This window comes from Varanus komodoensis, unplaced genomic scaffold (assembly GCF_004798865.1).
Source record: "Varanus komodoensis strain SLA01 unplaced genomic scaffold, ASM479886v1 scaffold85, whole genome shotgun sequence".
In the NCBI taxonomy this organism is placed as follows: Eukaryota; Metazoa; Chordata; class Lepidosauria; order Squamata; family Varanidae; genus Varanus; species Varanus komodoensis.
Genome location: NW_025336543.1, coordinates 2,209,747 through 2,237,084, shown reverse-complemented (window position 1 = coordinate 2,237,084; position 27,338 = coordinate 2,209,747). Strand labels below are relative to the sequence as shown.

Below are 27,338 nucleotides of genomic sequence, written 5' to 3'. Positions count from 1 at the left end.
AAAAGGGGCAGGACCAAAGGAAAAGAACTGGGTCCAAAAATACCAAGAGCTAGCCTATTTTAGCCTAAAACTCTTGGTGCAAGTATCTATGCCTTAGGCGAGGCATTTCATCCATTTAAAATTGCAATGGCAGGGGAACTGCACAAAAGCTAGGAAACCATCAAATAATCAGTGGCTAAGCAAAAGGGCTGTGACCATCTGGAGAAGCCCAGAGAATCTGACCCTCAGCTCTGAGGTTCTGCACTCATGCCTTGCATTATTCATACTTCCCAGCAGATTCCTCCCAAAGAACTTGTTCATAGCCCACTCCTCCAATTCCTTCTTTCCATCCCTGGTCCTAGGCAACCAGTGGAAGAAGGCCCCATACATCACTATGTTCATACAGAGGAATTCCTGGCAAGCCAAAAGCAATTAATCCATGCATAGGGTTATGAATGGAGAGTGGTGTGGGAACTCAAGGAGGCGGAGCATCAGTGCCTTGTCATTCTGGGTCCTCCATTATTTTGATCAGCAGACACCAGGATAAATACCGTGGCTCATGTCAGCCTTCCCCAAACTGATGGCCTTCAGAGGCATATGGACTGCAACTCCCTGAATTCCCATCTAGCAGTGCCATTGACTGGGAATTCTGGAAGTTGCAGTCCAAATGCCTCTGAAGGCCATCAGTTTGGGGAAGGCTGGCTCATATATGCTGACCACTTTCCTTCAGTCCCTTGGGTGGTCAGCTTTCAGAACTTTTACCGTATATTTGAATGTGCTTATTGTGGCTCATTGGTACAGGCTACAAAATGTGTGCTTCCTTGGCACAGAAAGTGGATACCATGGCTCATTTTCCATGCTTGTGTGTGCACTCATGTTTGTGCATGCTTGTAATATGTAATCTGTGACTGCTACTCATCTGGCTGTCCTCTGTTGCACCTTTCTGTCTCTTCTGCCTCACTTCCGTGTTTTCTTTCCTCTTTCTCCTTTTGAAGTACTTTCCTACTTCTCCCCTGGCCTCTCAACTCTCTTACATTTTTACCATCTTATATCTCAGGGGAGCTGGAGAAGCAGCATGGAGCGAAGAACCTGTCCTTAAGGACTAATGGGGCTCAGATGGAAATGCAGTCCAAGCAAGGATCTCCAACAGGTTAGAGACTTTCTGGACAATTCTTCTCTTACCCAGATGTTTAGTTAGCCCTATGAGGTTTGGAGGGTTAAATTGCATGCTCTGTTTAAGCATGACCATGACTTTGATCATGGAGCTGATCCTAACTTTGCTTTATTTTATTGTAAAAGTTTTAAATATGTATTTTGATTATCAACTTTGACAATACCAAACCATAAAAACAGAAAGAAAGGAAAGACTATAACTATATAGATTTGACTTTATTAATTTTATATGAGCTTCAGTATCTATTCAAGAGTGTTGCCTATATGACATCTGTTCAAATGCTAGTAGTATTGTTTGCTTTAATCCTTTGCTTTATAAGACATGAGCATTTTTCATTTCAGTTTTGTAATATCAGCCTTTTAGTTGTCAAAAGGATGTGGAAAATCCATTTATGTTGACCATGCATTAATTTCCAAGAAGTGGGTAGATAATTTAAAAGAATTATATTAATATTGAAGTAGGTTCCAATAGAAATTTTATTCATATTATAACCTCCGCCCAAGAAAAAGCAGCTGCTAGACTTTGCCAAAACATATGATCAATGAACTGATAGTCTTACACTTCCATTTCTTAACCAACTCAGACAAATCCTTATTAAATTGATGTGCAAACCAATAGATATGGAGAAAACATAACCTGAGATGCATCAAAGTTTCAGATATAGACAATAAAGTAACAATCCATTCATTAGACTACGTAACTAGGACAATCCAATTCCTTATTCCATTCCTGCTGAAGACCTTGTATATCATATTTATTTAAATATTTTTAAACATGGGCTGTAAGCTAATTTTTACTGATCAGCCTCAAACAGTATTTTTAACAGTGGAAGAGGCCATGAAATGTAAAAGCTACAAGGTCAAGCCTAGATTCTAATAATTCCTGCAGTCATAATTATTACTGTTCAGCAATGTCAGGCAAATGGTTTTTGGCATGCAAAAATGGCAGAAATTCATCAACAACCCTCACTAATCAATCCAAGGTAAAAATCAACTGATCAAATCAAAAAAATATTTTCCTACCTATTTTTAAATCTTAAATTTTTAGGATTACACCATGAAGTTAATTTGGATCAGACCACTGCAGCTGTGTAGGGGAGGATAAACCTTCCCATCTGCCTACTTTTCCCCTAATAAACCCCCCACAGCACAGCAGCTAATAGGAGAGACCCTTACATTGGTGTAGAGATCCGGGTAGTAGGTAACATATTTTCAGTTTACAGGAATAATCCTGTAAAATTGATTGTTGAAACATTCCTCAATAAAAGCTATTGGGAACGTTTGTTTTGCTGTTGTTAGAGTCCTTGAATTTACCAAAGAATATATTCCATGGGGCCATACTTGAATTATAATCCCTGCCAAAACTTTCCCCAGAGTGTGCAGCTTTCCATGTGTGCAACCTCTAGAAACTCCTGACAGAAAAGGTCTGTTTTATTTTCAAAGGCAAAAAAGAATTGGGAGAAAAGGTCCCGGATAACACAGTGGAGGTAAGTAGAATGCGCAGCAGCTGAGGTAAGTAATTCTCCCTCAGTTCAGCTCTTCTTACATTCTCTGTTGTTTCTTTTCTCAGGTTTTAATCAATGCCTCCCCAGCCAGACTGACAATTTTACCAATTTCCAGAGATACAATAAAAAGTTACTGCTAGGACGGGTAATACAACTTTCAAATCCAGATTAAACTTCAAAGCATTTTTTTCAAGCCGTTTCTATAACTGTTAACACATCCTTCATGGAGCGAGCGCCCGAACTCTGGAGATTAACCTGCTCCTTCCTCATCCCCACCCCAACACACTTTCAGGAGAAATCAGAGACGCAGCTGAGATGAGCTCCCTGGGCAGATCACCGCCATCGCAGAACCCTCTGCTAAAACTCACCGCTATGATCTTTCCCCTCATAGGCTCTTCTGCCCTAGACACTGCACCCCTGTCAAGGCTTTGAACATACTCATGGGGACCCTGCACAGGGTGGGGGCTTAGGCCAAACATTGCCCAAGATAGGAAGGGGCGTTGGAGACCTCTATGGCCTGCCTTTATTTGGGAAACGGGACTCTCTTCTAGGGATCACAGCTCACTAGAAAACTCTCATTTGGGAGAGACCTCCAGAATACATCATCTGCCCTGGCTTCGAGCTTTCCCCCAAGTCCTCTTTCACTTGACAGAGATCTCCAATCTCCATCTCCCTGCAGGTGTTGCTTTCCATGGGGTCAGGAGCCCAAGTTCTCCATCAACATTCATTTGTGCAATCAGCCTCCATTCCAAGACTGGCAACCAGCAATGCCCTCACTCTTTTTCTCACTGCTTGGGCCTCCACTCTCAGGCCATGCTGCCCCTCTTTTGGTACCCAGTCTGGGAGGAACACCAAGCCCCAGCTCATCCCTCAGTCCTCAGCCCCTGCCCATGATAAACTGGTTTGGTAAAAGCACACTCATTATCTCACCAACTCTTCTGCTAACAGGAAGAGACATCTTCATGGCCTCATACACACCTTCTGGGCCTGCACAGGCATTTCTTCATAAAGATATGTTTTTCACTTCCAGATACAGAATTCTAAGGAGGCAGTTCACACAGAACTGTGCCTCGAGGTAATTTCAGAGTCCAAGAGGCAGGAACGCCACTTCAGTCCTTAGTCCCTGACCGAAAAGCCCCTTCTCTTCACGTTGCCCCTTGCTCTCTGCTGCCCAGTCCTCAGTTTCCTGGGAACAACACCCTTCTGGAACTCTTTATTTATAGGAGCGTTGTGCATTGTTCCAAAGATATCCCCTTCTATAGCAAACTCCATTCCATCTTAGTTCCTGTTTTCAGAATGAGATTGGGAAATCCTCTGAGCTTTCTCACTGAAGACACTTCAAGCCCTTCTTCCTCCCCTCTCCCTCCTCTTACTCCTCAGCAGAAGCAAACATCTCCATTTTCTCTGAGATTACCTGATCTGCTGTCATTTCATCAGATTTTTTTATATCATTGAACAAGCTGGATGGGTACTTTTTGCTTTTCCTTTTTTGGCATATGTAAACTCATTTCCTTTCACTTGCAAACCATCGAGTGAATCAGAACGAGCTGCAAGTTTGCTGAACAATGTCAGATCTCTGCTTGGTTTTTTTCCTTTTTAATTTTCTCTTTTTGTAAACAGATTAGTGAGTCATGTATGCACCTTCCTGCTCAGAAAGACAGGAGCTGGGAAGAGCTCAGGTCTTTCTTTGAGCATCAGCAAAATCCATTTCTCCCCTCCCTGCAAAGATGTGCAACCTCAATTATCCTTCCTCCCCACTTTGCCTTAGCTGGCCTGTGGATATGATGATACAGGCAGGGGCTTCGTAAGAGCACCAATCACAGAGCACAGCTCCCCTGAAAAGCAAATTGTGTCATTATCAAGCCAAAAGAATAGGGAAGTCTTTTTCTCCCAATTGCTTTCCCTCTAAGTAAAAGACAGCAGGGGATGGGATGTAACTCAAAAGAACAAGCGGAACAATAAGGTGGTTCTTGCTGGTGTGAGAGGCGGTGGACCTCTGCCTGCCTCTTGGTCGGTTAAAGCCTCTCTCTGGCCTGCTTTAAAAGCTGCATTTGCTCAGTTTGGATAGTTGAGGTTGTGCTGTACGTAGAAACTGCATTGCTGCCTTTGCTATAATGGGATTCTTTTTATTTCTAGAAGGAACTTTCAGGGTCAATGCCCATAGACGTGCTGGGGAAAGGGGTTTGGCAGGAACCTGGGTTGCTGGGGGTGGGTGGGGGAGATTCAGGGGATGGCATTTAAGGTGGGCTGTGGTTTGGAGGAACGAGTGGCGGATGGAGGGTGGGCAGGTGAAGGGCAGCCCACAGCAGCAAATGGGAAGAAGTCTTGTAACATTTAATGCTTCTTTGACTGTTTCTAAACTAGGTGTCAATTCACAACAGGCTTCAAACGTACCAGCACAACTCGGTCCCGGGACTCGAGAGTGGAATGCAGCCCAGCACGCTTCCTAACGTGCCGCGGGAGAGGCTGGAGTCCGCCCTGGTGCCCTCTTACCCTGCCTCGGCAGGGACACTTGTACAGTGCCAGCAGATTGTCAAAGTGATCGTCCTGGACAAGCCGTGCCTCGCTCGCATGGAGCCGGCCCTCAACCAGACTCTGACGCGTTACGTGTCCTCTGATTCTTGCAGCTCCACCCCCTTGCACGGCCTAGGCAGCGGGCTCCAAGGGACCCCGGTGAAAATCATCCATCAGCCCCCACTTCCGCCTCCGCCGCCACCTTACAACCACCCCCACCAGACCTGCCCCCCCAGCTCCCTGCTTCAGAGACGCAGGCACTCCAGCGGTTCACGCAGTCTAGTGTAGCAGCCCTACCTGCACCAGCCAAACACAGCACAGACTCACCCAGGACCCTTTTCTGTCTTCAAAGAAAAATCTAGTTTGTGATTTATTTTTTAGTAAAACAAAACAAAAAAGAGAAAGGAGGAGTGAGAGAAATGCAAGAACCTAGCCACACTAAAAAGAGAAATTGCAGTATGTCCAATGAACACACCTGACTCCTTGTCACCTCTCCCCACATGCTAATGTTTGGGAGGAGCCCTACCTGCAGACACTGGCTGAGAGCTTCAGGAAATGGTTCTCGGCCCACCTTCCAGCCTTTGACGTTCACAGATGCACCGTCCTCCTTCCTGCTGCCTGTAGGAGCATCCTGCTGCCCTGCTTCTGATGAGCTCTACGGCCCTCGGCTTTCTTTGCTTTCTGTCTTCTGTTCTCTCTCTTTCTGTCTCCTATGGCTTTACGTCTGAAGCTTCCCTGTTTTCCCATTACCAAATTTCACAGGTTTCTGACCAAAACCAGACTTGACTTACCTTTCGGGGGCATTAGTCCATCCTGTTGGTGCCGAGGAGTTGCCGTCACTGTCACCGCTGCTGCTGCCACTACAGCTTGCTATGCCGGAGCTGAAAATACTCATCGCGCTTAGTTCTCATTGCCTTTTGGAGCATCATGTTCTCTCGCTGAGAGTGGAATGGAAGAGAAGGAGAACGTAGAAGACAGAGAGAGCTGCTCTCCACCCCAGCCTGCAGCTGAACACAAAGACAAGCCTCACTCTGGGCATCAAAACCCTTCTGCATTGTAACGGGAAAGCTTTGCTGGACACCAGCAGGAATGCACTACTTGTAAATACAACACCTTTGTGGTTGAATGTGTGTGGATCCTGCCCACTGAAAGAAAAACCAGCCCATTCTGGGGAAGTCAGGGGAAAGCAAGAGATCTGATCTAGAAATCTTCCTGGCATGGCCAGTTGCTTAACAATACTGCAACCGTGTCCCTTTGCTGTCTGCTTCTTTTAGTGTGCAATCCTATGCAAGTTTAAGCAGAAAAAGCCCCACAACCACCAGCTTTCCGCATCCAGCAATGCAGTGAGTTGTAGGACATTTTTCCATCCAAACATGCATTGGGTTGCATCCTTAGACATTGCTTTTTATTTCGGTCTGCTGATCACATGCCCCTCACCCACATGGCAGCTCACTATGCAGAATCGGGACTGATTTGACAAGAGGGAGGAGACTGGAGGTGCTTGGAAAGGCCTTCCGTATCCTCCCGGCCAACGCCTGTGCTTCCTTTACACAGAGCCTCTATCTCTAGTGCACAGTGTTTGGGATCTGTATTAACTGGACCTTCTATGATCCCAGGGAAGGCACAGCAGCAGGGTGTGGGAGAAGGAAGGTGGTCACGGCGTCCCTTCTAGTGCCATGCTGGAAGTGTGCACCATTCAAAATCTGTCCCACATTCACTTTCCCCGCAGCCTCCCTCTTATTATTCTGAGCTTGCTGTACTAAAGCGTTAGTTTCTCAGAGGTTTACTTAGAGACATCGCCTGAGGTCAGTGACATGTTACATAGGCATGGAAGCAAACCACCTCGGGTCAGCTTCCACGCCATTTTGTGTTCTTGCATTGAGTTCTGGTCTTCACCTGCCTTAGCGTTTGCAAGAGAATGGAGAGAAATGAAATGTTGTTTGCGATGGTGAAAGCAGGAGGAGGCAAGGAGCACCTCACGATTGAAAGTCTTCTATTTGTACTTTTGCTTTTACGAACACACATCCATTCTGATGGATGAATTATGTGAATTAAGGGGATTCTGCCTGAGGGTAGCCAATCATGTAAGCACAAGCTCTTCACAGACTGAGTGGGCTGCTCTTCGCTTCCTTCTCTCGCTGCAACAACTCCCCTTCCCCACCACAGCCCCAAAATGGCAAGGTGTGGGGAAATCTCCAAGAAGAGGAGGTGAAAGCAGAGCTCAGCTTCTCTTACTGGAGATGCTGACGTGCAGAAAGATGGTATTAAAATGGGCTATGGCTGTATTTTTAGAAAAAATATCTTCCCCACGCATGAGGGAGGAGCAGTATTAATTAGCTTAAGGGCTTTGCTCTTGCTCACCCTATCTCCCTTTGAGGCTTAAGAAGATCAACTGTAGGATTTGGAAATAGGACAGAACAAGTTTTAAGGCTCTTATTTATTTATTTTTAAAGATGTGTGTGTGTGCGTGTGCATCTGTGTGCGTGTGCGCGTGCATGACAGAGAAAGAAAGAGTCGGCTTTTCATGCAAAGCAGAAAGACAGGAAGCAATTATTCTGTTGTTTTCCACTGGTATGCCCAGGGCTGTTACAATAGATCATAGAATCATAGAATAGTAGAATTGGAAGGGGCCATGAAGGTCACCAGGTGCAGCCCTTGCTGTTGCAGGACACAAGGCTACACCATCCCACTCAGATGACTTTCCGGTTCACCCTTGAATGTCTCTAGCGCAGGAGAGCCCACCACCTCTCTAGGCAGCTGGTTCCACAATCGCATTGCTCTGACAGTGAGGAAACTGGAGAGTGGCGGATACGGATCAATCATGTTAATAGCACCGGATATAGTCTGTGACTCTTAGGGTGCTCCCAGTTCAGGTTTTATTCTGCAACCATCCTGCCTCGTTCATGGAACTGCATAGGAAAACTTGATGTTGACATCTTCCAGTCATAACCCTTCCGTGACTTTCCACTGCTTCTTGGCCATTCTCTCTCTTTCTTCACACAGAAAATTCATTAAGGAGGGAAAGACAGAATAACTGAACAAAATTTCTGATGGGTAGTGCTTGGACTCTTCCATCTGAAAGTACCTTTAAACTCAGGAGGTGGCTAGCTGCACCTTTGCCATGCTGGGCCTTTTGTTTCAGTGGAGGAAGAAGGCAAAAGCAGGTTTTGTATCACACTGAGTTTTAGAGCCTTTAAAATGGCCAGTGTACTCTGGCTCTGGTCACCAAAAGGGAGGAGGGGAAACCTTGCAAAATACAACACTCTCCCATAGCTTTATTTGCCTTTCTGTGCAGGGTGAAGGAGCCCCTCCCCTCCCCTCCCCTCCCCTCCCCTCCCCTCCCAGCACACACTTAGCTAGGGGCCCATGCCTGTGCCTGGCCCCATTGAGAGAGCTCACGGCATCCCTGGCAGGGACTGCTTTGGACACCTCCTGCTCTGGAAAGCCTGCCTGTTTCTACACAGTGCATTAGTTAAAGCACGGATGGATTGGTGTGTTTAGATAAATAAATTAGAGTTTACTTGACATTTAACACAAAGCAGCCACAAAAACCTTAAAGTATCTGATGAAATCGTTGTTTTTGGATGAAATATTTATGACAGTATATGAAGTTCCTAGAAGAGTGAGAGATCAGGCTTATTAATAATAGATTTAGGATGATGAGGAGGTATTCATCATGGAAGTTATTTTGCCTGGGATGCCAGTCTCTTCTTTTGTTTGGCCTGGTTTCTAAAAGGCTGGGGCTCAGGAGTCAGGGTCCAGGGCTGGGATGTGGACAGGAGGAGACAAGACGGAGGCACCAGGACCAGACCATCAGAACTTGAGGCAAGACAGAGCCCAAGGTCAAGAAACAAGGTTTAATGACAAGTCCAAGTCATAGTCACAGAGTAGGCCAGGGTCATGAACCAGAAGTATGTGTCAGGACATAGAAACATAGAAACAGAGCAAGTCAGAAGGGCCTCCCGGGCCATCTAGTCTGACCCCCGGCTCCAGCCGGCTCTGCTCACGACTTGCCCATGTGCATGTCATGGACAGAACATGCAGATGGCTGCAAACAAATCGCAGGTCAAGAACTACCCAGAGAACTGTTATTGGGCAATATAGAAATACAGTTGCTGTTATTGTTGTTAACAATAGTTGTATTGCTATGATGATCAATTCGTACATCAATCCTGAAGCCCATTCTTTGCCCCCATTTACAAGTGTTTGCAGTCAACATCTGTGGAATGCTAGGAATTGTTTTCTGCTAAAGCCCCTTTCTGGCATGTGCCTGCTCATGTGTAAGGCTAAACTGGATATGGGGATGTGGGTGTGCACTGAAACCCTGCTTCCCACATTCTTTTGTACCCGCCTTCTGTGGAAGAAGAGCCAGCAAACACATTCAGCTGAATACCCAGAGTGCTTCCAGTCCTGGATCCTGACAAGGCAGAACTCATGATGCTGGGAATTCTGCAAATTATTTCAGTTGTGGGGAGAAAAGCCAGAATATCATTGTGCATGAACCTATGGATCAATGACTTACTTTGCGCAGTATCTCCTGCTTTAAATATTTTAAGGCTGGAATCCTACAGTGGGAGCAATAGAAGTGCAGTCTAATTTAAGCATTTAGTTGAGCGGCCACCAGTTATATCCTGTTGTGTTTATTGGTAAACACAAACTTTACAGGCAGTTCTTAGGCCCAGGCAGATAGAGGTATGAAGAAGAGAGTGGCTACCACAGTATAAACTGGTGGGTTAATATCTGGCCAACCCAGCAACATAATAAAACTAACGACGCTCCATGTATTCCCCAATGAGCAGTAATTGCTAGGTTGCCCATGTTCCAGGACTGGTGTTTGGCATACAACCCTCTTCAGGCTACAGGTTCTAACAAATCCTAACTGTAGAAGAGAGGTGGGAATGCACCTATCCCACCCCTCCACATCTGACTTTACTCCTCATGTGGACAGGGCAGGTCTGTAAAGAAACCTGAACCCACACACTAAGCAGTTTTGGCCAACCCCCTTTTTGCTGCAGACCTTCCCTGTTAATAGAGGGAGATGATCTCCCCATTTCTCTGTCATGGTTGGGTCCAGATAATCCCTGGGAAGGGCAATTAAGTATGGCTTCGGAAAGACCTGATATGCACTGGAACCTGCATGGCCCTGTATCCACGCATCTGCTTTATGCTTAGTAAAAAATGTCATGGCTGTTTAATCTTTTGAGTATAGAACTGTACTTTTCTTGGGAGTCTTTATCTTTTCTAAAACCGTAGGAAACTGTTCAGTTGAGGTCGATGTTGAAAGGACTCCGTGTGCCTTGTCAATCAGATAGCATAGTAGAGTCAGACTAGCGCCCTGCTAGGTCTGACTCTTAGATCATACTCAGGTTGCCTCCAGACAGAGGACTCCTAGTGCTACCAGTCAAAAGACACTGCACTGCTCTTCCATTTTCCCTTCTATAATGGATCTTCTGTGGGAAGGAGAAAGACTGAAGGAGTGCTGCAAAAGCAGGAGAGGCTTACTAATGGAAGATGATATCCGAAGCACTATAAGATGCTGTGAACAGAGCAGGGAGCCTTGCTCATGACCCCAGGTCATGTGAGGAGAGGTCTGCTCACACAGTTGGGCTTCCCACTCTTTCATCTGTGACCCCCAGAATTCTCTTACTTTGCTCTGGTGGGTTCTCCAGTCCTCTGGAGCAGATGGATGCCAGGAACTGTGGGATGGAATTTGTGCTTTCAGCTATTTCCCTTCCAGAACACCACCACTGGATCCAGTCTAGAAGCATCACCAATTTAACCTCTAGCTTTGTGCAGTTAGACGGATGGCAAATTAAAACCTATTAAATTGGTGGTGAATCTCAAGGCCTGCTGTGCCACTTGCTATGTGTGATGATGTTGCCCAAAGCAATTCACAGATACAGGTGATGGTGTTTTTCCGGGGATGAGAGCAGCAGGGAACTTTCTGGTCTCGAGTGCCAAAAGGTAGTTTTGCTTGAAGAAAATCTGCAAACTTGACTGCACTACTGACTTTTGGTGCTCTCTTTGGTTTATTCAGTATTTTAAAAAGAAAAACAAACAGTGATCTAGGGAAGCCAAGCAGTGACCTAGCCAGAGTAGTGTATATCTATGAAACACACTGAGGTCAGCATCAGCCAAAAAGTTGATCATAATTTCCACAAAATTAAACCCTACAAAATAATCTTTCTGGCCATAACACAGTGCATGGTTTGCATGCACACACAGATTGACTGTTTTTCAGTGGGGCTTGAATACTTATACCCTTGCATGAAAGTCATTTCCAGATTTATACACAGGTCCCATTAAGGATTTGTATACATTCCATTCCAATTAAGGGGTTAGCTGGAGAGGTTCAATAAAAATTAGCAAAATAAAGGACACTTTGGAGCTACTAGGAATGGAAGAGGGAATGCCCGCTAAATTCTGTGCATCTGCAATAACCAGCTCACCTTTTGTATTAAAAAAAACCTGTGAAAATAAAGGTCTGCATCTGCACTAGCTAGTCTTAACCCAATTAAACATTCATTTCTGTTTTAGAGAATGGTGATAATAGGCCTGGATATAGGGAAGGACATAAAGATGTGTAGCAGAAAATTCTCTGCACACTCATAAAAGCACCATTCTTAGGTGTCTGTGTGGGAAGTCAGACAGACTGGTATAAAAGTTCTTATGCAAATGGACCTCTAGGATTATTTGGATTGATACATTCAGTGATCCACCTTTGGATAGACAATTTCCCTCCAGGTCTTCTGCATGATAATCTTTAGTCAGGGATATGTGCAGCTGCATCAGAATATAAGACAACATCTTGATTGTTGTTTTCTGTTTCCTTTGATATTGAAAACGCTAGTTGGTAGGACTCAAGCCATTGTTTTCTGGTTATTGCTACATGATTTTGTATGACGTACTTCAACAATACATTGTTCACCTTTTCCTACCCCTTTTTCCTGCTCCTAAAAGTCTGTTTCTGGCTCCTTAAGATAGATGTGTAGGCTTTCAATGGAAAAGAATTTACTTTTCTTCTAAAGGAAAACAGCACCAGTAGTTAAAGGAACAAACTTTCCAGCTTGCAGTTGCATTACTGTAATGCTTCCTGTTACTTTTAAAAACTCTAGTCTAATAATCATGTAGCCTTATTGTTTTGAAGCAATGATTCTTAGAAGTTTGTGGGACAACGGAAGCAAGTACTGTTTCTTAGATTTCTGGAGCTGATGCCTGCTGGGAAGATCCTGTCTTTAAAACAAAAAAACAAACCTAAAATGTTTGGTGGGCAGGCAAAGAATTGCATCAAAACTGCTCTGCTGGGCCAATATAATTATTCCATCTGCTATAAACCCACCCGTGAGAACAGAGCCTAGGACTGTTGATATTATTTCTTGAGTGAGGTCTGTAATTCTCTCGCCTGTTGTGTCTCCACTGCTCCTTAACAGCCACGCCTGGGTCAGAAGCTTTAAAAATCTCTGTCTGTTCTGTTTGCTCTTCACTTGGTTATCACTTGGCACAGCCTACCAAATGTTTCTTTTTGTTCTCCAAGAGAGAAGACAAATAATGTTACTTACCTATGTGTGTAGGCTTTTCAAGAGCACCTGTCTGTTCATCTGTCATTTCCTGCTGTACATATTCTGGAGAGAGTGTGCCCACATCTAGCAAAGACTCCAAATGGCTAATATTTTGTAACAGAAATAGACAAGATGTATTTTATCTGTTCAATTAATAGAGTTTTAGAAATTATATTGAGATATGTCACTTGTGCAAATACGTCTTCTTTGCCTCTGCCGCATGCAGCGTTTCCCCTGCCCTGTTTCACGCGCGTCGGCCCAATGGGGGTGGAATGGATGGGAAGAGCCCTGCTGGATGGGACCACAGGCCTCTTGAGCCTAGCACCCTGTTGCCCACGGTGGGCAGCCAAAGGCCCCTGGAAGCCCATGAACAGGACACAAGGGCAGCAGTTGTCCCCGGCTGTATCCCGCCGCATCTGGTATACACAGGCATGCTACCTCTGCTACTCCAGCGGTCACAGAGAGCCCATGTGACTGGTAGTATGGATAAACCTCATCCCTCCTAATGCTTTCAATCCCTCTGTCCATGCTGGTAGAGATCGCCACTCCCTTTGGAAGCACATGCTGCAATTTGACTGCAGCACGAAGAAGTACTTCCTTTCATTTCTTCTAAATCCCCCACTGATCAGTTTCATGAGTTGACCGTGGCTAGGACTAGACCTGGGAGCCATGCGGCTACCCATGGTGAAAAGCTGACCAGGGCAGCCCAAGCAAATTCCATCTTCTCTCTGAGGTCATGATGGTTCTGTGAATTTTGTGGGTTTAAAGGGTGAAACGGCACGTGCTCAGAGTTAGTGGTTTGTTCTTGGTTTCAACTCGGCTAGCAAGCAGCTTTGTTGCTTCTGCTTCGCTCCAGTATCTCGGGAGCACAGAAACAGTTGCAAAGCTCGAAATGGTGACTGGGGAGAGCAGGATGGGGAGAAGTTAATCCCATGCTTCACGACTGAAAAAATGCACATGACCCTCTAAAGGGCTCCCTGTAAGACCATTTAGTTCAGGGATGGGGATGGTTTATTACATTGCATTTATATTCCACCTTTTTTCCTCGTGATGAAACCCAGGTGACCTAACTAGTCCTCCTCCTTTCCATTTTTAATCCTACAACAACCCCATTAGGTAGGTTAAGCTGAGAAGTAATGACGGGCCTGCAGTCACCCAGTGGAAACTAGAACCCAGATCTTCCAGGTCCCAGTCCAGCCTTCGCACCACTCCAGCTCCTTACTACCACACGTTCCAGAACACCAGTCCCATCTACTTCCCCGTTGCGCCACTTGCCTTTTTTCTAAACATTTCTAAGCAACATTGTGGCCTCATAGGAGATTTGCTCTAGGCCCCAGAGCCTTTTGGCTGGGCTTGTTCTGCGCCTTTCCACAGCTGTGCTTCCTGTTTTGGAGGTACTGCATCCAGAAATGTTAGAAGCACCATCTTCTCGCTGTGGTTGTGCCATGGCTTTGCATAAAGCATTACAGATATTGACAGCAGCATTTACAGCCCCTCTCAGAATGATTCCCAGCAGGCAGTTTGCCTTTTTCTCAGCTGCCGCACCCTGAGTCAACATCTACATTGACACTACCTGCCACGGCCCCCTTTCTGGGTTCTCGCTTGCCTCTGTGCTCTCCTAGGAAGGCTGGGTGGAACACCAAATTCTCTGCCGTGTGGAGTGTTTTTGTAAAGCACGCACGTAAATGGCAGTGGGGGACCTAGGAAGAGGCTGCCAGACAGGGAAGGGCTTTTGTGCCAAAAAGAGCAAGGTCTCTCTCAGTTTTCGTGGTGCAGAGCAGCCGCTGTTGGCAGAAAGTGGGAGGGGGGCCTGAAATCACGTTACCACCTCCCCCCACTCCTAGCCACGGGCAAGCAGTGCTGCTGCAACCGTCCCGATCAAGTGACCAAAGAGACTGTGTCAATCAGTGAGAAATGAGCCACCCATTTTGAATAGCACCTTGTTATTTCCATATGACATCTCAGCAACTGAACTTTGCTGCATCCAGTTCCTGAACAGGCGCTTTGATTAGATCCCTGACCGACATTTACTGAAACCTTTCCAGGAGTCTTGCAAAGCACGGGCACAATCTTCTGGTTGGTGCGCTTGCTGATGTGCCAGTGAAACAACGCATCTCTCTTCCATGAGCGCGAAGGCAAAAGCACGGGCCTCTTTAGGCAGCCTTCTCCCAACCAGACAGGTTGGACCCTCCGCCCCCGTCCCCATGGCGGCTGGGATGATGGGGTGGTAGGCAGCCGTCTGGCATGCACTGGGCAGAGGAAGGCTGCCTTAGCTCTCCCGCCTCAGTGCAAGCAAAGGCTTGGACAGTGCCCACCTTGGGGTTTTGCACCTCGGCTGCTCACTCCCCAGGGGGGAAAGAGGCATCCCTGCCTTGTTCCTGCCAGCTCTCACTCATTTGCACTGTGCTTGGCAACTTCCTGTGGGCCTGCGCCCTGCAGTCTGAACATGAAAACCCACATGAGGTGACCGCAGAAGCCTTTAGAAAGTTTTGGTAGCCCTGCTTTCCCCTCACACAGCCAGTTCCGCCTTCACTCTCTCTCCTCTGAATGCCATTCCCTCCCGAAGGGAAGGGTACCAGCTATGACTCACATCCAGGTCAGGAGAGAATGAATCTGGTCACTGGGAACTCGTTCAGTTCCAAGAGACCTGTGAGAACAAATTTCAAAGAACGCTCCACTAATAACTCTATGGGCAGCTTCATTGCCAGCCCCGGAGCATGCGTTGGATAGAAGTGACAAGGATCACTGCCAAAGCCGAAATCAGCTAGCTGGTTATACGCATTGCAGGCCATCACTCACTCATTCACTCGTCTATACACTTTCCCATCGCAAGGAACTCAAGGCAGCTTAGAAGTTTTTCTCCACATTTTATCCTCACACAAACCATCCTATTAGTAGGTTACTCTGAGTCAACCCGACTGGTCCAAAATCACCCACTGGCTCAGTAGAACCCAGTTCTACTGAGTCTGAGTCCAACACTGTAACCACTTAGCCATACTGGCTTTCAGTTCGCAAGGTGAAATCCTCTATGTTTCTACTCAGATGTAAGCCCCACATTTGCATTCAATGGGACCCACTCCTATGCACTGCAGCCTTGACTTCCTTCTAGTTATGGTGGACTCTGGGATTTTCCTGTAAACCTCAGCCATGTGGAGAAAGTAACATGGTCCCAGTCCAGAATAGAGCAGTTGTACTGATACTCAATTGAAATCAGTGGGACAAGTTACAGCTATATTTCTCGCTAATTTCAAGAGCTCTTAATTTAGCTAATTTGATACATTGATTCCAAAGGGACTGAACCCCAGTTAACATCATACATAGGCACTGAGCCAAGCAAAGTTAGCTGGGATTAATATCTATTATTTTCACAAGGGAGTGCAACCGAAAAGAAATATGTATGAAAAGAAATCCTAGTTATGTTGTGCTAACTAGATAGGTTTATATGCATGGCTGGGAATGCTTGCCAAAAAGTTGGATAAGAAGCCCTTTTTGTCAGGAGTTTGTCAGGTTCAAACCCAACAATGGTGACCAGTCATGCCTTCATAACTTCATATTTCCTCCTTCTTCGACCTGGTGTCCTCCAGATGTTTTGGACTCCAACTTCCATCAGTCCCAGCCAGCATGGCTAGCAGCCCATAATGTTGGGAGTCACCATCAAAATCTGAAAGCCACCAGCTTTGGGAAGTCTGACCTAGAAGCTAGGTTACCGCAGCAGGATTCACATGGGTGTGTCCTCAGTGGCTGTCAGAAAGCATCAGCAGGTGTCAGCCATGATGGATAAGGAGCATGTTACACTCATTCTGTGGACAGGATGGCTTTTTATTGTCTTCCAGACAGGGCACCAAGTTCCACTTTGTCCAACAAAAAAACTGGGTATGGGCTCAAGAAACTCAAGAGGCTGCCATTGTTACATGAGCACAAAAATTACAATCCTTGTATCCAAACAAGATGTATATTAAAATTGCCCCACCATAAAGCAACTCCTTTCCTGAGCTTGGGTCTTTGAAGTGGTGTCTGAGCCAGGCAGAGCAGGCAGGGAAGGGAAGACTGACAGAACAAAGACTTAACACAGCAACAAGGATGAGCAATATTCTGCCACCCTGTGAGTTCATCATTGCCCTGAGGATCTACAACCTACACATCTGTCCCACTCAGGATGCAGATGTTTCTATAAGCTCTCTGCCTATGCAAATTTAGTATAATCATCTCTCTCTTTCATGGATGCAAACATAAGAATTTACCTTTCCATAGGGATGAAAAATGTTCCTAGCTTGAAGGTATCTTCCACCACGGTGCCTGATAATTTACCCTTCTGACCTTTCATCTTCTGGTTTCTTAGGTTGCTTCCATTTTAGCAAGGCAAGCCTGACTGAACAACGTAGTTCTATCTTCCAGCACCTTGGAGATCAGACAATACACAGATAGCACTGATTTGTACAAAGCAATGTCCGATAGTGCAAATATTGGACTCACACGAAGACCAGTGAGAACATTTGCCAAGTCCTCCTCAGTCCTACAGCTGTGCCTTTCGCCGGTTTTGACAAGAAACATCCCCAACACCTTAGTCTACCTCACCGTGCATCCCATAGCTTCACCATAACAAGCAATATGTAAGCATTTCTGTGCCTGACTCAAGCCATGCAAAGAACTCATGACCTTCATTCAACAACCTTCTCTGACCAGGAGGCCATAGATACAGATTTGCACACATACAGAGAGAAACTGCCTGCACAGTTTACAGATGTTTTGCACACGTGACTCACTATGTTTGGATCAACAACTCTTCTTCTCATTTGGAATGAGGTCTGTACTCTCCATTTCAGGCCGTAAGTCTGACTATGGAGCATTCTCTATGTAAGACCTGCAGGTTCTGTTAGATGTTCAGAGTTATAAACCACAATTCTCACCTGTATCTTTGGCTCTCCTGTAAGGTAGAAAATGAAGATATCCCCTGGGCTAAATTGCTAGGGAGTGTTCCTAAGAGCAGCAGGCCTATTTCCCACCTGCTAAAATAGTGACAAAGCAACCCTTAACTTGGGGGACAATAGGCATGGCCCACGGCAATCCACTTAAACATATCCTAGAAGATGACGTTCAACTGGGTTGGTGGTTCAGGATCAGGCCCCTGGTGAGGTGGAGGTGTTCTCCTTGCTTAAGTCACACTGGACTCTCATCCACTTTCACTTACACTCCTGGACGAGTGACACAAAACTTTAACGCTCGCTTTAGCCGGGCGCGTCTCCCTGCTCGCCTTCCTGCCACAGTGGCTAGGCCTGGATCAGAAGCAGTACTGGCTGCGGGGTGGGAGAGCCCTTGGACGAGCCCATCGCTTGCGTCAGCCTTCTCACAGTCACACTACCAGCCACTTTTGTGCCTCCTCCCCTTTCCCATCATTGCAACCACTTGTTTGCTTGGCAGGCAACAAGCCAGGGAGCCAGGAGGCTGCGGCATCTGCTTCTCCTTCCCCTCCTCTCCATCACCGCTGGCCCGGTCAGAGCAGGAGGCGGCTCTACAGGCAGATGGCCATGGTGTTGAGAAGGGGCAGCTTTTTGTTGGTGGGCTCCCTCTTAGCCGAGGGCTTTGCGCAGGTGCCCAACCAGGTCTACTCTATACTGGGAACTCTTTTTGCTCCTTTCCGGCCTTGTGTTTCATCTCATTTCCAGATCTTACACACACACACACACAGAGACACACACAGCAGTTTACAAATTAAAATATCATCCAACACACTGAAAAATGTAAACCCACAATGCCAAACAGCAGTTCCTAAAACAATACACATAATGGAATAGGGTTAATAGAGGAAGCCAAGGAAAAATCAAGCAGTAAAAGCCAACGTCATTCTCAGCATGGAAAACATAATTCTAGCTCTCTGATCCTGTGCGTGCTTCTCTGAGTGCCTGCCTTCCCAGCCCCTCCAACACACACACGCAGGTCTTAGTACCACATCCACAGCAAAGCAGCCCGGGCACTTTGCCAGCCAAGCCCTCCAGAGAAGGGCTATTTCCACTGGTACCTCCCTCTTGCAACAGCAGACTGAGAAGCTGATCCACCTTTAAAAATAACCCAGATGCATTAGCAGCTCAGGGACGCCATACTGTTCCACAAAAAGAAACTCCATATCCTCTGTATCCTGAAGGAGAACAGAGCCCGAATCCTAGTAGCAAGAGTAAGAGTAAATGTTTGCAGACATGTTTGGGGAGCAGGCATATCATCACTTGTGGAGGAGCAAAGAGGATAGAAAGCTGCATAGTATTTGCACACACCAATGTGTATGTACAGGCGCAAATTTAGAACAACTAGGTATTTAAATTGAAGTGCAAGCCGTTTCGCACAGCACAGTAGAGAAGACTGAGCAGCAAGATTCAGGCTTGCTTCACCTGCTGTCACCTGAGTGCTGCCGTTTGACAAAGCCCTGACTGGTTCATCTTTCCGATGCTTCCGCACCTTTAACTGGACACCCCTTCAATCAGAGGACTGCCCTCCATCAGCTCTCTTAGAAGACGGCCCTCTGCAAGGTAGAGCTCCTGGGCACTTTAGCACAAAGGAGCTTATGACCTCAAGAATTTGTATTTTATTGTATTTTATTCTGTGCTGTGAGCCGCCCCGAGGCTTCGGCAAGGGGCGGCATAGAAATGTTTTAATAAAGAAAGAAAGAAAGAAAGAAAGAAAGAAAGAAAGAAAGAAAGAAATAAGAATCCCCTGGGAAGCCTGAGCATGCCATGTTGGTGGGCTTCCCAGGGGCATGGAGCTGGCTCCTGTGAAAACGTCCGCTGAGCCGTGGTGGATTGGAACAGAGGCCTAGGACATCCCTCCAGCTTCTACCAGCCCAAGTATGCAGTACTGATCTAGAGGCATCGAGCTGCTCTATCCTGTGTCAGCCCCTGCTGGACCATGGAGCACAATGCTCTCAGTCATCCTGGCCACCGGCAGCCTTCTGAAGTTACAGGTGGGAGGCAGGGAGGATTCCTGTCTTGGGAAGATACTTTAGCTAGAGATTGCAGGGATGGAACCTGCAGCAATATGAAATCTGCAAAGTGTGTTCCATGCCATGCCAGCCTAAACTAGTTCTGACAACAGGAGACGCAGTCATGGGTTTCCTGCTAGTGTTTTGCTTTGCTTCGCTTTCTGCAGAGTTAAGTGCATCTGTAGGGCACGTACAAGTGTGTGCATGTGCATTTGTGCAAGCATCTGAGCAAAGCCATGGGGGTGGACAATGGGTGAGGGAAAGAAGGTTAGCCCTCCCTCCTGTACTCTTTTCCTGATAAAGTATCCCTTCCCAGAAGTTGCTCTTTGACCTGTGGGGGGACCACAAGCCAAAGCACTGCCACAAGGCAGCAGCCATTTCATTTGGGAAGGTGGCATGTGCAAAAAGTTTCTTCCTCACCGAGGGCCTTAGTCCCAACTGGCTGATCTAGCATGGCCTTCCACTGTGGTCTCCTGACTTTTTTGGCCTTGAAGGTGGCCAGATGATGGGGTAGAAGAGCAAACTTCCCCAGCTCAGGATCCTCCAGATGTGTTGGAAGACAACTGTAGGCTGACCCTTCTGGGGGGCACCAGGTTGGGGAAGGCTGACATGGAGAGTTGTGACAAAGATGTGCTGTTGGATATGCTGGTGCTGAAAATGCTGTGCTGGGAGAAATTCCAGCCACAACTTTTAACAGGAGCCTGGAGAGCTGCCGTTGTCCATTTGGCCCAACCCCAACCAAGGACGCTCTCAGGGTGTTGTACTACAACTCTAATCATTCCCAGTTAGCATGAAAGGAAGTATGAGAATTACATTGCAACACATTGCAAAGTCCAAGCCCAGGATTTAAGAATGGGTGGATCTGCTGGTGCAATCTTGGTTTCTCAATTTCTTCTACATAAATCTGCACCTATTTTCCTGCACACTTTTCAAATGTATGCATTTCTGAGTATAGAACAGAAAGATAAATTTTAAAACCCTTGGTGGAGGAAGTTTCTCCAGCGTCCCTGCTGAGGTTGTGCACTCTGACTGGCAGTGATCTGCCAAGGTCTCAGGCAGGGGCGGCAATGCCAGGGCCTAAAGCTGCATGCAAAAGAGCTTTCCCAGACTGCAGTCTGTTTCCCTGAGCTTTGGCTTCTCTGGCACAAAGTTGATCTATCATTTCATAAGGTCTAAGGCCAGATTGCCAGATTCCCCCCCGTGAAAGGGCTGTTGAATTCAGGCATGGCATATTTCATTCTAGGACCACAGCCATGGAAGAAACTACAGCAGGCACCATATCTAAGAAAGATATAGACCTTATATCCAGTAGCTAAGTCACAAAAGTCTTCTTTTGAGATCTGCACAGGGTGATGTTCCATTGGCTGAAATTCCTTCCACGGCCCCTCTTTTCAAGCCAGGGCTGCTGAAGGTCTTGTGGTGGGCAAGGCTGAAGACAAAAGGAACAGTGTCCACAATACCAGCAGACGCATCACTTTCTTATTGACAGCAACTAGGCTGCACAAAGACTGGGAGATTTTGGGGGAAAAGGGGTGAGGCTGGGGAAAGGGGCATGGTCACTTGGGAAAAACTCGAGGGGCAGATGGGACACAAGAGGGGTGTCTTTGGCTTCCAGGACTGAGGTTCTGCACCCCCTGCCTTAAAGGCAAGCTTTGCTCTCAGTCATCCTACTGGGGTGCCTGCAAAGACTTCTTCAAAGTGTGTTATTAGCCAAACTAATAACAGGAATCAGAAGGTCTGAACATACACCACCAATTTTGGCCCATTTGCTTTGGTTGCCTGTATACTGGCCCCATTTTAATCTTTAAAGTCCTATACAGCTTGGATCAGGACTGCAGGTGGTGCAGTGGTTTAAACCGCTGTGCTGCTGGGCTGGTAGATTGAAAGGTCGCCAGTTCGAATCTGCACAACGGGTGAGTTCCCGTTGTTCCATCCCAGCTCCTGTCAGCCTTGCAGTTCGAAAGCATGCAAATGCAAGTAGAGAAAAAGGTACCATTCGGTGGGCAGGTAACAGCGTTCCGTGCACTTCAGTGTTTAGTCATGCCGGCCACATGGCCACGGAGACTGTCTGTGGACAAATGCTGGCTCCCTCGGCTAGGAAACAGAGATGAGCACTGCCCCCTAGAGTCAGGCATGACTGGACTTAATGTCAAGGGGAAGCCTTTACCTTTTACAGCTTGGATCCAGAAAAGCTGTTGGAACTCCTCTTCCAGCTGTAATGCACCTGGACATTATGAACAAGACCTGCCTCTGATTGTCACCCTCAAGGGAGGCTTGGTTGCTGCCAGAAAGGACCTTGTCAGTGGTGTCCCCATCCCCCAGCTGTGGAACAAACTCCCCACTGAGGCCTGCCAGATCCCAACTTTAATATCCTTTCCAGAACCAGGTTAAGACTATTTTCTACCACTGGAAATTAAATTTGTTTACTATTATATTGGGGCTTATGTCAGCTTCTTAATCAGGCCTTATGGCTTAATTTGTGTAAGTTATTGTTGCTTTTCACATTTGCTTTAAACGTGGCTTTTAAAATTTACATGGGAATGTTTTTGATGTCCAACTGCGTTCCTGGCAGCACTGGTTTCAAGCCAAAACATGTGGGTGTTTTTGGCCCTGCTGCATTTGCCTCTGGCTCCACTCACCAGTGCAATGCAATGCCCGGGAGTCTGTCTGCAATGGAATCTGGCCCTCAGGCTGAACGGGGGTCAGTGCCCTGGTCCTGCACCTCAGGAATGGGCGAATGAGCTGAAACGGCATCAGTCATTGGCAGGTGTAGAGAACTGCAGCTGCTCCACAGAGCGACTGCAGCTTTTGCTGCCTTTCTGATGTGTCTGATCCATTATTCTGGCCACAGTGAAATGCCAAGTCAGCCTCACAGATAGGCTGCACAGAGGACAATGGGGACAGGAAACACGAAGGCAGATCTGCTCTCTGGGGATCATTTTGCCTGTCTGTCTGCTGTGCAAATTCCCCTACCAAGCCTGTAATAATAAGCTTATACTAAGTGCAAAATCCACCCCCCCCCCACCGCCCACCCAGCCATCCTGTGTTCATCTGGAATCTCTTCCACATTTCCCTCTGCTTGCAATTATGATGCCAGTACGTCAAGGCAACAGATGGCCTTGGTTTTATCTCTGAGTGCACTGCTTAATCAGGGCTCTTGGCTCTGCCTCGTTTCTTCTTGCACATGTCTTCCTTGGCTGGCTACATACGGCTGCCTGCCTGGAGCATTGTCCTTTTTTTGCGCTGCTCTCAAAGAATAGCTTTCCACAAGCCAAAGGGCTCGAAACTGTGTGCTTGATCCAGAAATTCCGAGGGTGTGGGTGCTTGGATAACGCAGGTGGAAGACGCAGAGGGTGCGCGTGTCCATGGCATGCTTCTGCTGATCACCACTGTCATCCTTATCCTACTTTTTTCTTCTTGCAAGGAACCCAGGTGGGCTCACAAGTTCATTCTATCCTTTGAGAGTTGATGAACTCATTTACTAGCTATCTGCACTAGAGCTCCTCAACCCTTCTTCTGTCTGTCTGCCACACACACACACCAATGAAGATGCGTGTCTGTCTGTCCAGTCTGTTGTTTGTCCATCGCTTCCATAGCTCCAAGGCTGTGAAACCTAGACCTCGGAGCCTGAAATCTGGAATGCATATTACAGGGACTTTAGGAGATTCAGGGTTATCGCAGAGTTATTTTGTTTTTAACATACATTAATTAATTTTAATTAAGTTAGATGTGCCCATGCTGTTGAAATTTGCCAATAACAGCTTCAAGCACTAGAGGGCAGACTTCCCTAACCAGCATATAGTTTTGCAGCCCATGCGTCCGAAGCCAGGAAAGATGGCCAGGCAGAGGGACAGAGTTACATGCCTGACCCTCCTCCTGCTGTGGGACAGCCCTCTTCTCAAGTTAAAGGAGCAGACGGCTCTCTCCCTTAAGAGGCTACAGAAAGAACCTAGAATGGCCCAGGTCTAGAGGTGTCAGTGGGCATTTCTTCATTAAGGCAGTGTGGGCAAAATTTGTCCAACTCTGACCGTTGCATAAGGTTTGCTTGAAGCCTTCGCCATATCAGATTAAAGGGCATTCTGTCACACACAAAATGGGATTCAAGCATGCGTGATTTCCGTGTCTTGTACAACGGGTCTGCACATTCACTTTGCCAAGTCACAAGCAAACTCACTGTCATCTCTGTGCTTTCAAGAGGCATCTGGTTGGGCAGAGCATTGCAGGATCGATGGTGTTAGACTGGACTGGCCTTTGGGCTGTCCTAGCAGTGCTCTCCTTATGTTCTGAATAGGAACCCGTGTGGATTTCTGCACAAAGAAGACAGATCAGTACACATGTTCCTTCTTTGCCAGGCACAGTAGGATGTTCTGCAACAATCCGTTCTCTTGCAAGTGCAAGCCTGCCCAGCTGGTAATTCAACAAGTTGCAGAATGACTTCCTCTGTGAATAGCCATCTTCCTTTTGTGTATTCTCAGACGGGGAAAAAAGAGCAGAAGATTGAACAAGCCTGGATGGAGCCCCCATGCAAGAGAAGCAAAAGCTTCAGGTCATTTGCTTGTTCTTTGGGGAATGGTCTCCTGGAGAAAAGATCTTGGCATTCCTTTTCTTCATAAAAACGGTCTGTTATTAGTCATTGCCTCCTAAGGAAGGTGTTTTGGTTTCTTTAATTGAAACATGTGGGGGTTTTGATAGCTCTTCAAAAATTAATCTTCAGAAACAGTTTGAAGCTCTCTCCTTAACTGTTTTCATGGCAGGCTACAGCCACCTCTCCCTCTGTCCCTGTGTATTGTCTTCCTAGAGGCATCTGGCCAAACACCATTGGAGACAGAATGCCAACCTAGATGGAGCTTCATCGAATTCATCCAAGCAACCCTTTGATTTGAGATTTAAGAGTTGAGAAATTGTCCCTTTAAATGTCAATGCAGACGCATTCCTCGGTTTAGAGCCGGGAGAGGAAATGTGTTGGTGAACTCCCATCAGACCTACTTACCTCCCCAGGATCTTCCAAAGCTCTTCTCCACCCACATCAAAAGTGCGTTGATCTGGGAGAAAAGTACATAAAGTGGTGCACAAGGGATAATTTTACAGGGAAGGGGAGTCAGCTTGACTTACCCCTGGTGCCCTACGATGGCATTGAGCAGCCTTACTCAAGCTCTCATCCACCAGGCAATATAGACTACAGCTCCAAGCATTCTTGGTCATCAATCACGCTGGCTGATGTTGATGGGAGTTGTAGTCCAAAACATCTGGAAAGCATCAGGTTTTAGAAAAGTATGAAGTAGATGTCACTGGTCCAAATCTCAGCCATGACCTTAGTGTAGGGCATTCAGCAAACTTCCTCTCTTGCTTATTTCAAGAATTAGTTCTCTAAAGGAACTGAATGCCATGCTTTATGTCCGCATAAAGAGAAAAGAGGAGAGCCAAATCAAGCAATTACACATATTTTTATTCAGTGGTTTTTATATATAGAAATGCTGGGTTTTTGGCACCCTTGGAGTTCTATTATTTTACATTCCACATGCATGCTAGTGAACCAGAATGCTTTCACACCAATCGCAGCACAATTAGAAGAGGAGATTCCAGGGGATAGACATGTGATCTTATGGACTGCTACTGTAATTGGATCTGTGGAGTGGTGGTGTGCAGCCCTCAGTTGTGAGAAGTGAAGGGGCTGCTCAGGCACTGCTGTGCCTGGCGTGTGCCGCAGAAGGCCGTGAATCTCTTGTCCCCCACAGGAGCCCAGTGACTCCTACGTCAGTAGAGCGCCGTTGCGCTTTACGGGAACTATCCATGGTACTGAGCGCCATTCCTCAATAGGTCTGCCATCGTGGAGCACCATGGATAGCTCCTGCAAAGGCACAGCGTGCGAGGGGTGCCACTGACATTGGAGTGGCCTTCATGGAGAAGCAAACCTCCTGACAGGTTCTCAGAAATTGTCTACACCTGGGTGAAGGACCTCTGGTCCAATGGCCAAAGCTGGCCTGCCTGGGGTCCCAAGATTCCCCTTATGATCGTACCTTCTTTCTGCAGCTGTGTCTGTTGGTGGTGTCCCAACTTTTGAGCAGTTTTGCCCAGTCAGAAAGGCCATAGTGCCATTCTTGCAAGGATCACAAGAAGAACCACATCAGCTACTTTTTATGTCAGTGTCCTTCAAATGTGGAGGCTTCCAGGCATCCCCATTACATTTAGCTTTAAGCTAAAATATCCTGGAAGTGTTGCCTTACCTTTCATCTTTGGTCCCACCCTCTTTGCCTTCAGTCCCACCTATCCCTGGCATGAAGCTCCCCAGAGCTCCAAAATTTGGCAGTCAGGCCAAAAGAGGTCCGACATTCCTGGTCTATATCAAGTCTTGCCTTTGTGTAGTGATGGTTTATAGCAGAACCCCATGCAAGTCAGCTCTGAAGTAAGTCATTTAGTTCAGTAGGATTTACTCTGAGGTGAATAGCATTGTGGCCTTGTTTCCCTTCCCCTGCTTGGCAGGAACAATGCAAGAAGATTTGGACCTCCTGTCAAACTTAGAGGTGCTTTTTGAGTTAGAACTGAGATTTCAATCCTTCACTCAAAGGCAGCTATTTTTATACAACAGCAATCATAATAAAACATACTTATGAATTCTTACCTAGCTAAGAACCTTGGCATTGTCCAAAGAACAGTTAAAGTCAACAGTCCCTGCTGCCTGTGGGCTTACAATCTGGAAAACTATTAGAGAATAAGGCAAGGGAAGAGAAAAGCCAGGGGAGAAAGCATGCAAGACAAAACTGTAAAACTGAGGAAATTCCTGGTAATCAAATGTAAGAAGGTGTTCCTTAAAAATGGAGAGAGAGAGAGAGATTGTGTTCCCATGCAGGCATTCGATACACTTATATGAGGGCTAAAGGTGCAGAGAAGATATGGGTGTGAATAGAAGGCCTAGCGTCCCAGTTCCTCAACCCCCTGCACCCCTTCCCCTCCTCCAGAAAGGCCAGCTATGGGGTGGAGAGGGACAGGGCTGCTGGCACAGTCCATTCAGGCCCCCTTCCCAGTTTTAGCCCTTCTGTGAGTAGGCTGAATACCTGCACAGGGCTCCTGTCAAAAGAAGGTCTGTGGCTTGAGTATTTCATAGACACAAGGGAGGTAGAAGGCGGATCCAGATCTGATGGCAGATGTGCAAGAGATCGGCACATGTTTCTGCCTTCCTGTTGCCTACAACAACTGAAATGTTTCCACAGCCTGTAAATGAGCCTGTTGAAAAAAAAAATGCATGGGAGGGAAACCAAGAGTAGATGTTTGTGTGAAAGGATTGGAGGACATGATTCTGGCAGCACCCTTGCTCTTCTGCAGTGTTTCCAACCACAGAGGCAGGCAACATGGGGTCACTCAGATGCTTTAAACTGCAGCTCCCATTTGCTTCAGCACTGGCCATACTGGCTAGGGCTGGGGGAACTGAAGGCCGAAAGCTGCCCACCCTTGCAGTATGTTCTGCATGCTGGAACTATGACTTCCAACAGCATAAGTCAGCAAGTCTAATGGTCAGTGGTGATTGGAGTGCAGTCCAAAATGTCTAGTGGGCTGTTTTGGCATAAGCCTTCTCCCCTGAGCAAGGGCTAGTTCTCCAGGCATTAGCAGAAAGGACCTTCTGGAAGTCTGAAGTCTGTTTGCTAC

At 46.7% G+C, this 27,338-nt stretch overlaps 2 protein-coding genes across 2 annotated transcripts in view; one reads left to right on the top strand and one right to left on the bottom strand.

The window, feature by feature from the left end:
- IQSEC3 (IQ motif and Sec7 domain ArfGEF 3) overlaps positions 1-2,797 on the top strand; it is a 31,395-nt gene extending 28,598 nt beyond the window's left edge. The window contains exons 9-11 of the mRNA XM_044416995.1: positions 1,037-1,129; positions 2,596-2,639; positions 2,723-2,797. Coding sequence (XP_044272930.1) covers positions 1,037-1,129; positions 2,596-2,639; positions 2,723-2,797 — 212 coding nt within the window. The remainder of the gene's footprint in view (positions 1-1,036; positions 1,130-2,595; positions 2,640-2,722) is intronic.
- A 3,234-nt stretch (positions 2,798-6,031) lies between these two features.
- Positions 6,032-27,338, bottom strand: part of LOC123016518 (sodium- and chloride-dependent GABA transporter 1-like) — a 65,744-nt gene continuing 44,437 nt past the window's right edge. Inside the window, exon 14 of the mRNA XM_044416986.1 lies at positions 6,032-6,109. Within this exon, the coding sequence (XP_044272921.1) occupies positions 6,032-6,109 (78 nt within the window). The remainder of the gene's footprint in view (positions 6,110-27,338) is intronic.